Source organism: Coenobita brevimanus, chromosome 31 (genome assembly GCF_032717465.1).
Source record: "Coenobita brevimanus isolate Jiangsu-jjx chromosome 31, ASM3271746v2, whole genome shotgun sequence".
Lineage (NCBI taxonomy): Eukaryota > Metazoa > Arthropoda > Malacostraca > Decapoda > Coenobitidae > Coenobita > Coenobita brevimanus.
In genome coordinates this window covers 30,375,378-30,389,063 of record NC_136984.1, presented here as the reverse complement: position 1 = coordinate 30,389,063, position 13,686 = coordinate 30,375,378, and the positions used below count along the sequence as shown (strand labels likewise).

The window sequence follows — 13,686 nt, the reverse complement described above, 5'->3', positions numbered from 1 at the left end:
GCCTTGGACGCAGGGACGCACTGCACATCCACCTAATCATTGTCATTTCTGTACGTCTGAGCCAGCGAATATCTTCCTCCTTCACTGTCCAGGTCTCACTACCATACAGCATCACACTCCTAACACATCCTGCATACAAAGACCCCTTAGCACGTAGGGAGAGTCCTCTCAATGTCAGGAGAGGCAAGAGCTCCCTGAACTTCTTCCAACCACTTCTCACCCTAGCCACAGAGCTAGCTCCAGCCTCACCTCCAGCACACAACAAGTCTCCCAAATAATAAAACTCTTCCACACACTCAAGAGATTCACCAGCAAGTTCAATCCTTTCACACCTGACAATCTCCACCTGCTCACCCCAACACGCCATACACATAAAATCAGCATTATCTTGCAGTATACCTCTGATACCACTACATCTCTTATGCACCCATTTATCACACACACCGCACAAAATGGAATTACTTCCCACGCCCTTGTGGCAGACTGCACATGGCCACTCTCCCTCGTCTTTGACAGTACCGCCACCAACCCTAGATATCATCACTTTTGTTTTATCTGCATTTACCCTTAAGCCCTTGTGCCCCATACCATCTCTCCACTTCCTAAACCTTTCCTCCGCCTCCCTTTCGTTCTCTGCAATCAACACCAAATCACCAGCATACAACAACTCCCACTGGAGTCTGTTTCTAAAGTCACGTGAAAGGGCTTCAAGTACCATGATATACAACATGGGACTCAAGACTGACCCCTGATGCACACCAACATTCACAGAAAACTCATCACTCAAATCTCCATTCACTCTTACCTGGGTGTGAGCACCCACATACACAGCCATAACCACCCTAACCAGCCACTCCTCCACGCCAAGCTTTCTCATTGCCCACTTCACCACCTCTCTAGGGACTCTATCAAAGGCCTTTTCCAAATCAACAAGAACAAAATAAAGATCCCTTCTCCTACCAATATATTTTTCCTGAAGCTGTCGAACAATGAATATAGCATCACTGGTCCCCCTACCTGGCATAAACCCAAACTGCATCTCATCAATATTCACTCTTTCTCTAATCATATCTTCTAAAACTCTCTCCATTACCTTCATTATCTGATCTAAAAGCTTTATACCTCTATAAATTCCTCTTTCCAGGGCATCACCCTTCCCTTTATACACATTTACAATTATACTCTTCAGCCAATCATCTGGGACAACACACTCATAAATAATCCTATTTATCAGGTCAGTGACTAAACTCACCCTTATATCGCCTGAGGCCTTCAACATTTCAGCAGTCAACCCAAACACACCTGCTGCCTTCCCCACCCTCATCCTGCCTATTGCCTCACTCACAGTAGCAGTATCAATCAAAGATCAAGGGCCAGACACTGGATCTGCTGGCTCCAAACCTTCCCTGTCCCAGTCAAACTCCTCATTCAACAACCGGTTATAATGCTCTCTCCATGCATCTTTAATATCCTCACTGTTCACCATTACCCTACCTTCATCATTCTTCACACACTGCTTACCTATAATATCCCAATTATCCCTCTTCACTTGACCTGCCACCCTAAATATATTTTTCCTTTCCCCATGATTTAGGTTATCAAGTAATAGTCTCTGTGATTCAGACTTTGCCCTGTATACCTCTCTTCTAGCCCTACGCTTGGCAGCAAAATATTCCTCTTTGCTACCACCCTTCTTCCATTCCCGGAAAAGCCTTCTTTTCTCCTTAACTGTAGCTTCTACACCCTCATCCCACCACCAAGTTACTTTATGTCTTGGTGGTCCTCTTGTCCAATGGCATGTTACATCAGTAACTCTCAAGAAATTGTTCTTGAGGGCTCTGTACTGTTCATTAATGCCTCTGTCTACAGCTCCCATATTATAATAATACAAATCACAATAGATAGGAACACAAATGTGTAATCTTAAAGGTAGTCAAGCTAGGTGGGAAAGGAAATATGTTTGCTATTTCAGTGGGAAAGGAAATATGTCAGCAAGAGTTAACCAAAGGAATGCCAGAGGGCACCGGAAGAGTACATTCACACAGACACACACGAGCTTCTAGAACCCACACCTATGGGTTATACACATGACACAAGCCCTCCTAGAGAAGTCAGGAAGGATTAGAGAGTCAGAAAGGGGCTAGCCATAGAACTGAGATGTAGTGGAGAGAGGAAGAGAGAAGAGAGGTCCAGCAAGAACTTAGCTAGTAAATTATGCTCCTGTGTAATACATACGCTGCTCAACTTAAACATTTCCTTGAAGCTAATAAACTACAATCAAGACCCTGTATCCATCTTTAATTTCTCCTGTCTTCAACTACACGATAACTAAAATCAATCACAAGATTCACATATTAGGGTCCTTCACACGATGCCACCAGGGTGGTGCCACCATGTGTTTGCACTGATTCAAATGTAACCTTTCAGACATGGCCGTACCACCACGTCTGACGGCGCGGCCAAATTTGTGGTGGCGATGCAAGGCGTTTTTGTGTGGTCAAGCTGGTTGTGCACCACGTGTTTACATGGAAACTAATGGAGCTATTCAGGTGAGACGCAACTTTCAGTGCAGCCAGACGTGTGTGTGACCATGAGTGAGGGAGCAGAAAAATCTGATGTTGATACTGAACATTTCATTGTCGAAATTCAATCGAGGCCTGCCTTATGGGATTTGAAAGAATTTTTCAGGATTCTGAAGCAGATCATTGTATAGAAAACAAAACAATCCCTTCGTTGATCAGTCCTGCAGAAGTGGGTGAACCCAATATCTCTGTCGTCGCCTAGGCCTACATCACTTGTACAATTGCGTGTACAACACAGCAGCAATTGATGCTTCTTCCACCTCCATGACGAGAATGAGTTCTCTTGGTGGCGTTAATGGTGGCGCCACCATGCTGGCGTCGTGTGAGGAAGGCCTTATAGGGTCAAGATCTACTGTACACTGGTAGTAGTAGTATCAGTAGTAGTAGTAGTATCAGTAGTAGTATCAGTAGTAGTAGTAGTAGTATCAGTAGTAGTATCAGTAGTAGTAGTAGTATCAGTAGTAATAGTAGTAGTAGTAGTAACAGTAGTAGCAGTAGTAGTCAGCGGAGGAAGCAGTGCAATATCTAAGATAGACACAAAAATAGACAGAAAACAGCACATGAATTTGGCTGTTATCTTGTTTTTGTTTTTTCTTGGACGGAACAATTTGCCCTTTGGTTCCTTCTTCCTTGCATAGAGAAAGAAAGAGAGAGAGAATGACATTTGGGTGTGGAAGGTGAGAAGTGTGAATGTTGGAGGTGGGGTTGTGAGAGGCAGACCAAGAAAGACCTGGGACGAGGCCATAGAGTGTGACCTCAGGGATAAGGCACTGAATAGGGATGCTGCCAGAGATCAAGCAGCATGGAGAGCCTGAAAAAAGCCTGGGAAGAAGTTATACAGTGTGACCTCAGGGATAAGGCACTGAATAGGGAGGCTGCCAGAGACTGAGCAACTTGGAGAGCTTGAAAAAAACCTGGGAAGAAGTTATACAGTGTGACCTCAGGGATAAGGGACTGAATAGGGAGGCTGCCAGAGATTGAGCAGTGTGAAGAACTATCATTAGGTGACCAAGACCAACGCATGCATGTTGGAGCCTTTCTACATGATACAAATGAACAGGGACGCTGCCAGAGATCAAGCCTTTCTACATGATACAAATGAACAGGGACGCTGCCGGAGATCAAGCAGCATGCAGAGCCGCCATTAGGTGACCAAGGCCGGCACATGCAAGCAGGTTGGAGCCTTTATAAACGATACGATACAATGCAGTGAAATTAATTGGCACACTTGATAATCCCGGATATTACCTTTTGAAATAACTGTACTGTATTATTTATTTGTATCATTTATAAAGGCTCCAATATGCATGCGTCGGCCTTGGTCTCCTACTACTCCATCTCATCCTCAGTCTGCCCCTTCCTCTACACCCCTTGCACCACACTCACATACACTCTTCTAGTCAGTCTCTCACTCTCCATACCTCTCTACTCCATTCCTCTATCTCATTCTCAGTCTCCCTCTCCCCCTTACGCCTCACTCACATACACTCTACCAATTCATCTACACTCAATCCTTGTAAATCGCAGCAATTTGGGTCTGGAATACTGCCGTGATTTACAAATGCAGTGGTTTATAAATAATAACTCTTATGTGAAAAATGAATTAGGGTCTGGACTCTGGCCAACCACCCCCCACAGCACCCTACCTACACCTATGTAGGCACCATCAAACACAAACATACAAATTTAGGAATATTCAGTGCATGTATTTAATAGAAATAATCCATGTTAAGTGATCTCACCTTAATCCTATGATGAAATTGCTTAAGTGAATGAAGTGGGGTGGTGTTGGGAAGAACTTAGAACCTCTCAGCATAAGGTGGGGGTGCTCCCTCATGCTGTTCTCCCTTCTCCAGCTCCTCTGCCTCCCTCAGGAAGCCCTCAAAGTCTGCCTCAGAGATGACAGATGCTATGTCATCCATGTCCTCAGTGTGTGAAGGGCCAGGCTGTGGTTCAGGCTCAGCTTCTGCTCTTACCCAGGCAAAATAGTGGGTGATGAGTTCCTGATGTTTCTCATTAACTCTGCGGCATTAGTATGTACACTTGCCACCAGGGACGGGTGGTGATTGGTTGTTGGGTCACGGTTATCAAATTGAATGCTGCGGTTTACGATTCTCCACAGAAAAGGCCCACTTCGGCGCCTAGATCCGCGATTTTTGTGACTTAACAGCGATTTAAGGGTGCCAGCAGTCTGACAGCCACTTAGCCGTGATTTACAAATTCGTGATTTATAAACACGTGATTTACGAGGATTGAGTGTATCACTCTACAGTACATCCCTCCATCTCATCCTTGGTCTCCCCCTCCCTCTCCCCCCTCCACCTCACTCACATACACTCTCCTAGTTAGTCTCTCACTCTCCATACCTGCTATTGATAAACACCAATCATAGTAGTCTTTGAAGTGAAGCACTTTCTCCCTTAACACCTCCATTGTGGTGGTTGTGTCTGAAAGAAAAGAGGAAATATTTTAACACATTATATACAGCATCTTAACAATAATAATAATAATAATAATAATAATAATAATAATAATATAATAATAATAATAATAATAATAATAATAAATAAGAAACGGAATCTAAAGGTGGATGTAGGGAAGAGTAAAGTGATGGTCTTTGAGAGAGGTGAAGTCAGTGAATGTACAGTGAGGTTGGATGGTGAGGAATTGGAAAAAGTGAGTACGTTTAAGTACTTGGGTAGTGTGATGAGTAAGGATGGAGGTTTGGAGGGTGAAGTGCTTGAAAGGGTACAGCAGGGAAGAAAGGTTGCTGGTTCCTTGAAAGCAGTGATAAGAAACAGGGAAGTGAGCATGGAAGTGAAAAAGTTATTACATGACAGTATCGTGATACCAACTCTAACGTACGGAAGTGAAGCTTGGACGTTGTTGGAAGGACACAAGTCAAGAGTGAGAGCAGTGGAAATGAGTTATTTAAGAGGAGCCTGTGGAGTCACATGGAGAGACAGGCTGACGAATGAGGATATAAAGGAGCGTTGTGGTGTTGATGTGGATGTGATAGGAAGCGTTATGAGGAACACACTGAGGTGGTTTGGCCGTGTGGAGAGGATGGAGGGTGAAAGACTGACGAAGAGAGTATATGTGAGTGAGGTGGAGGGGGGAAGAGGGAGGGGGAGGCCGAGGATGAGATGGAGGGATGGGGTGGAAAGGTATATGAGAGAGGGGTATGTGAGTTAGGAGCAGGGCAGTGAAATGGCAGGGGACAGGGCGACTTGGAGGCGATTTGTTTGTGGCCACCCCAAACGGGATTGAGGTGTCTGGCAATAGACAGATAGATAGAATACCCCAAGCCTACTATGTGTGTGTGTGTGTGTGTGTGTGTGTGTATTCATTCAGGTGTAACACTTCCTTTCACCTGGGTTAATTAAATATGTACACCTGTGTATACTATAACAGGAGAGAGAGAGAGAGAGAGAGAGAGAGAGAGAGAGGGGGCAGATAGCCTAAGTAGATTGGTGTGTGAGTGTGGGTAGGTAGGTAGGTAAGTAGGTATATGCATGTATGTATGAATGTATGTACAGTATGTATGTATGTAGGTAGGCAGGTAGGTAGGCAGGTAGGTATATGTATGTATGTATGTACAGTATGTATGTAGGTAGCTAAGTAGGCAGGCAGGTGTATGTATGTATGTATGTAGGTATGTATGTATTTATGTAGGTAGGTAGGTGGGTAGGTAAGTAGCTAGGTAGGTAGGCAGGTAGGTATATGTATGTACAGTATGCAGGTAGGTAGGCATATGTATGTATGTAAGTAGGTATATGTGTATGTATGTATATATGTAGGTAGGTGTATGTACATATGTATGTATGTATGTATGAACGTACGTATGCATGTACGTATAGTATGTAGGTAGGTAGATAGGTAGGTTGATGGGTAGGTGTATGTATATGTATGTATATATGAAGGTATGTATATGCATGTATGTAGATAGGTAGGTAGGTAGGTAGGTAGGTAGGTAGGCAGGTAGGTAGGCAGGTGGGTAGGTAGGTAGGCAGGTGGGTAGGTAGGTAGGCAGGTAGGTAGGTAATCAATCAACCAGGTAATAACACAGGAGGTGAATCACTGGGAAGCCATGTTATGATGAAGGGAGGGAAAAGTGGTAACATTAGCAGGGAAACAGCCAGCCAGGTGTGTTGGTAGGTAGGTAGGTAGGTAGGTTGGTGGACAGGTAGGTAGGTTGGTGGACAGGTAGGTAGGTTGGTGGACAGGTAGGTCGGTAAGTCAGTACAGTAGGTAGGTAGGTAGGTAGGTAGACAGATTGGTAGGTAGGTAGGTAGGTAGACAGATTGGTAGGTAGGTAGGTAGGTAGACAGATTGGTAGGTAGATAGGTAGGTAGGGGAAGAGGAAGTGAGAATATAAGTGAGGAAACAACCATACCTTCCTACCTACACCTACCTACCTACCTACCCACCAACCTACCTACCTACCCACCCACCAACCTACCTACCTACCCACCCACCAACCTACCTACCTACCCACCCACATACTTACCTACCTACCCACCATCCCACATAGCTACCTACCTACCCACCCACCCACATATCTACCTACCTATCAACCCACCAACATACCTACCTACCCACCCACCCACATATCTACCTACCTACCTACCTACCCACCCACCCACCCACATATCTACCTACCTACCCACCCACCCACATATCTACCTACCTACCTACCTACCCACCCACCCACATATCTACCTACCTACCTACATACCCACCCACCCACGTATCTACCTACCTACCTACCTACCCACCCACCCACATATCTACCTACCTATCAACCCACCAACATACCTACCTACCCACCTACCCATATATCTACCTACCTACCTACCTACCTATCAACCCACCAACATACCTACCTACCCACCTACCCACATATCTACCTACCTACCTACCTACCTATCAACCCACCAACATACCTACCTACCCACCTACCCACATATCTACCTACCTACCTACCTACCTAACCACCCACCCACATATCTACCTACCTATCAACCCACCAACATACCTACCTACCCACATATCTACCTACCTACCTACCTACCTATCAACCCACCAACATACCTACCTACCCACCTACCCACATATCTACCTACCTACCCATTTAAGCTCAGGTGACAGCTGAGTATGGTCAGATTGGAGGGTTGATTTGACTAGTAACCAAGGAGACTTATTCCTGTCACATCACTCAAAGCAATTCTATTCTCCTTAGGAAGCTCCCTAACGTCTCTTCCTTTGTGATTTATTTTGGTATAGGCTATGGCTGGTTAATATTGTTGTGTATGTTATTTATGCAGAGTATGGTGATATTGGAAGGATTTATGTAACACAGAAGAGGACAGTAAGGTGTAATAAACAAAATAAATCACTTAGGAAAAGGTGTTAGGGAGCTTTATGCAGAGTATGGTGATATTGGAAGGATTTATGTAACACAGAAGAGGACAGTAAGGTGTAATAAACAAAATAAATCACTTAGGAAAAGGTGTTAGGGAGCTTTATGCAGAGTATGGTGATATTGGATGGATTTATGTAACACAGAAGAGGACAGTAAGGTGTAATAAACAAAATAAATCACTTAGGAAAAGGTGTTAGGGAGCTTTATGCAGAGTATGGTGATATTGGATGGATTTATGTAACACAGAAGAGGACAGTAAGGTGTAATAAACAAAATAAATCACTTAGGAAAAGGTGTTAGGGAGCTTTATGCAGAGTATGGTGATATTGGAAGGATTTATGTAACACAGAAGAGGACAGTAAGGTGTAATAAACAAAATAAATCACTTAGGAAAAGGTGTTAGGGAGCTTTATGCAGAGTATGGTGATATTGGAAGGATTTATGTAACACAGAAGAGGACAGTAAGGTGTAATAAACAAAATAAATAACTTAGGAAAAGGTGTTAGGGAGCTTTATGCAGAGTATGGTGATACTGGAAGGATTTATGTAACACAGAAGAGGACAGTAAGGTGTAATAAACAAAATAAATCACTTAGGAAAAGGTGTTAGGGAGCTTTATGCAGAGTATGGTGATATTGGAAGGATTTATGTAACACAGAAGAGGACAGTAAGGTGTAATAAACAAAATAAATCACTTAGGAAAAGGTGTTAGGGAGCTTTATGCAGAGTATGGTGATATTGGAAGGATTTATGTAACACAGAAGAGGACAGTAAGGTGTAATAAACAAAATAAATCACTTAGGAAAAGGTGTTAGGGAGCTTTATGCAGAGTATGGTGATATTGGATGGATTTATGTAACACAGAAGAGGACAGTAAGGTGTAATAAACAAAATAAATCACTTAGGAAAAGGTGTTAGGGAGCTTTATGCAGAGTATGGTGATATTGGAAGGATTTATGTAACACAGAAGAGGACAGTAAGGTGTAATAAACAAAATAAATCACTTAGGAAAAGGTGTTAGGGAGCTTTATGCAGAGTATGGTGATATTGGAAGGATTTATGTAACACAGAAGAGGACAGTAAGGTGTAATAAACAAAATAAATCACTTAGGAAAAGGTGTTAGGGAGCTTTATGCAGAGTATGGTGATACTGGAAGGATTTATGTAACACAGAAGAGGACAGTAAGGTGTAATAAACAAAATAAATCACTTAGGAAAAGGTGTTAGGGAGCTTTATGCAGAGTATGGTGATATTGGAAGGATTTATGTAACACAGAAGAGGACAGTAAGGTGTAATAAACAAAATAAATCACTTAGGAAAAGGTGTTAGGGAGCTTTATGCAGAGTATGGTGATATTGGAAGGATTTATGTAACACAGAAGAGGACAGTAAGGTGTAATAAACAAAATAAATCACTTAGGAAAAGGTGTTAGGGAGCTTTATGCAGAGTGTGGTGATATTGGAAGGATTTATGTAACACAGAAGAGGACAGTAAGGTGTAATAAACAAAATAAATCACTTAGGAAAAGGTGTTAGGGAGCTTTATGCAGAGTATGGTGATATTGGAAGGATTTATGTAACACAGAAGAGGACAGTAAGGTGTAATAAACAAAATAAATCACTTAGGAAAAGGTGTTAGGGAGCTTTATGCAGAGTATGGTGATATTGGAAGGATTTATGTAACACAGAAGAGGACAGTAAGGTGTAATAAACAAAATAAATCACTTAGGAAAAGGTGTTAGGGAGCTTTATGCAGAGTATGGTGATATTGGAAGGATTTATATAACACAGAAGAGGACAGTAAGGTGTAATAAACAAAATAAATCACTTAGGAAAAGGTGTTAGGGAGCTTTATGCAGAGTATGGTGATACTGGATGGATTTATGTAACACAGAAGAGGACAGTAAGGTGTAATAAACAAAATAAATCACTTAGGAAAAGGTGTTAGGGAGCTTTATGCAGAGTATGGTGATATTGGATGGATTTATGTAACACAGAAGAGGACAGTAAGGTGTAATAAACAAAATAAATCACTTAGGAAAAGGTGTTAGGGAGCTTTATGCAGAGTATGGTGATATTGGAAGGATTTATGTAACACAGAAGAGGACAGTAAGGTGTAATAAACAAAATAAATCACTTAGGAAAAGGTGTTAGGGAGCTTTATGCAGAGTATGGTGATATTGGAAGGATTTATGTAACACAGAAGAGGACAGTAAGGTGTAATAAACAAAATAAATCACTTAGGAAAAGGTGTTAGGGAGCTTTATGCAGAGTATGGTGATACTGGAAGGATTTATGTAACACAGAAGAGGACAGTAAGGTGTAATAAACAAAATAAATCACTTAGGAAAAGGTGTTAGGGAGCTTTATGCAGAGTATGGTGATATTGGAAGGATTTATGTAACACAGAAGAGGACAGTAAGGTGTAATAAACAAAATAAATCACTTAGGAAAAGGTGTTAGGGAGCTTTATGCAGAGTATGGTGATATTGGAAGGATTTATGTAACACAGAAGAGGACAGTAAGGTGTAATAAACAAAATAAATCACTTAGGAAAAGGTGTTAGGGAGCTTTATGCAGAGTGTGGTGATATTGGAAGGATTTATGTAACACAGAAGAGGACAGTAAGGTGTAATAAACAAAATAAATCACTTAGGAAAAGGTGTTAGGGAGATTTATGCAGAGTATGGTGATATTGGAAGGATTTATGTAACACAGAAGAGGACAGTAAGGTGTAATAAACAAAATAAATCACTTAGGAAAAGGTGTTAGGGAGCTTTATGCAGAGTATGGTGATATTGGAAGGATTTATGTAACACAGAAGAGGACAGTAAGGTGTAATAAACAAAATAAATCACTTAGGAAAAGGTGTTAGGGAGCTTTATGCAGAGTATGGTGATATTGGATGGATTTATGTAACACAGAAGAGGACAGTAAGGTGTAATAAACAAAATAAATCACTTAGGAAAAGGTGTTAGGGAGATTTATGCAGAGTATGGTGATATTGGAAGGATTTATGAAATACAGAAGAGGACAGTAAGGTGTAATAAACAAAATAAATCACTTAGGAAAAGGTGTTAGGGAGCTTTATGCAGAGTATGGTGATATTGGAAGGATTTATGTAACACAGAAGAGGACAGTAAGGTGTAATAAACAAAATAAATCACTTAGGAAAAGGTGTTAGGGAGCTTTATGCAGAGTATGGTGATATTGGATGGATTTATGTAACACAGAAGAGGACAGTAAGGTGTAATAAACAAAATAAATCACTTAGGAAAAGGTGTTAGGGAGCTTTATGCAGAGTATGGTGATATTGGAAGGATTTATGTAACACAGAAGAGGACAGTGAGGTGTAATAAACAAAATAAATCACTTAGGAAAAGGTGTTAGGGAGCTTTATGCAGAGTATGGTGATATTGGAAGGATTTATGTAACACAGAAGAGGACAGTAAGGTGTATTAAACAAAATAAATCACTTAGGAAAAGGTGTTAGGGAGCTTTATGCAGAGTATGGTGATATTGGATGGATTTATGTAACACAGAAGAGGACAGTAAGGTGTAATAAACAAAATAAATCACTTAGGAAAAGGTGTTAGGGAGCTTTATGTAGAGTATGGTGATATTGGAAGGATTTATGTAACACAGAAGAGGACAGTAAGGTGTAATAAACAAAATAAATCACTTAGGAAAAGGTGTTAGGGAGCTTTATGCAGAGTATGGTGATACTGGAAGGATTTATGTAAAACAGAAGAGGACAGTAAGGTGTAATAAACAAAATAAATCACTTAGGAAAAGGTGTTAGGGAGCTTTATGCAGAGTATGGTGATACTGGAAGGATTTATGTAACACGGAAGAGGACAGTAAGGTGTAATAAACAAAATAAATCACTTAGGAAAAGGTGTTAGGGAGATTTATACAAAGTACAGTATGATTATACTGGAAGGATTTATTTAACACAGAGGAGGACAGTAAGGTGTAATAAAAAAAATAAATCACTTAGGAAAAGATGTTAGTGAGCTTTATGCAGAGTATGGTGATATTGGAAGGATTTATGTAACACAGATGAAGACATTCACCTATAATAAACAAAGTAAATCACTTAGGAAAAGGTGTTAGGGAGCTTTATGCAGAGTATGGTGATACTGGAAAGATTTATGTAAAACAGAAGAGGACAGTAAGGTGTAATAAACAAAACAAATCACTTAGGAAAATGTGTTAGGGAGCTTTATGCAGAGTATGGTGATATTGGAAGGATTTATGTTACACAGAAGAGGACAGTAAGGTGTAACAAACAAAATAAATCACTCAAGAAGAGGTGTTAGGGAGCTTCCATAACAGACAAGAACAAAGTGGCTGTAGACTCAAATACACTGTACACATTTACACAAACATACACGTTTACAATGCCGTGGAATTTGGTCAGACATACATAAAAAAAAAATAAATAAATAAATTTTTAACCAATGGTCGTGAGTCTGTTTTGGGATCACCAGTTAATATTTTGGGGTTTGGAGTGCCCCACGTTACGATAGGAGTGGTTAGGGTCGAATATAACGAAGCTTTTTATGTTTTTTTAAGCGATTCATTTTATCTTAACTGCTATTTCAATATATATATCTATCTCTAGCCAGATGCCATAATCCGGTAAGCGGTGGCCGTCTGTCTCTGAGTTAGTTGTTTTATGTGTATCCATCTCTCTCTAGCCAGATGCCACAATCAGGTAAGGGGTGGCCGTTTGTCTTGGAGTTACTTATTTGTCTTTGAGTTAGTTTTGGTTAGGATGGTTTAAGAAAGGGAGGAATTATGAAGAATTAACACCATAACACGGCTGTATGGCAGTGTAGGAGCAGAGGAAAGAGACATGGAAATATCAAGAAGAGAAGTAAGACATAGGAGCAGAAGAGGACAGTAAAGCCCCCATCACACCAGAGGCGGTCTGCAGTCGGTCCATGAAGTCTGCAATTGGTCTTTAGGACCGACTGTGGACCAAGCAAATTTGCTAAATCTCTCCACTGCTACGTAAGAGGTTCGACCATGACTTATCCATGACCGGTTCAAACGCTGTCCTCCAGGTCCGTACATGGTCAAAGCAGCCGCCCATGATCAGTCTGTGACCCGCTTAACTGGTTTGAGCTTGGTCCAACTGGTCCACAACCGGTTCAAACTCGCTCACACATGGCTTGTGGTTGGTCCACAACTGGTACGGACCTGCCCGTCCTACAAAAAGCCTGCAGCACAGCGGCCAGTGTTGAGTCGCATGTCAGCTGCACTGAGTGCCACATCATGCCGCCAAAAGCCACCAAGAAGGGCCAGGGCAAGGGTCGTGGTGCTGCCACATCATCTTCGCCGCCACGCAGCCATGTTCTGACCCACCATCCAACGTGGAGGTAGAATCGGTAGAAGTAAGGAATTCAGACAGCGGTGCAGAGAGAGGCCAGGACACAGCAACCAGTGATGATGATGACAGTGCCAGTGTAGCCAGTGTCGTCAGCAAATCAAAGAAAATTAAAGTTGCTTCTGACCGGTTCGCAATCGGTCCTTGCGGTCTGTACCTCGTAAGCGGTCAGTCCTTAGTAGGTCCTGTTGGTCAGCAACCAGTCAATGCTTGGCTCGCGATCGGTCCTTTGATCAACTCGTCCTCGCTATGCAAATTCTGAGCATGTCCAAAATGTGCCGAGT

General features: G+C 41.8%; 1 protein-coding gene across 1 annotated transcript in view; it reads right to left on the bottom strand.

The window, feature by feature from the left end:
* The window catches only part of LOC145395535 (very long chain fatty acid elongase 4-like), a 96,605-nt gene extending 83,516 nt beyond the window's left edge, over positions 1-13,089 (bottom strand). Inside the window, exon 1 of the mRNA XM_080269143.1 lies at positions 12,934-13,089. Coding sequence (XP_080125269.1) covers positions 12,934-13,089 — 156 coding nt within the window. The remainder of the gene's footprint in view (positions 1-12,933) is intronic.
* Positions 13,090-13,686: the final 597 nt, after the last annotated feature.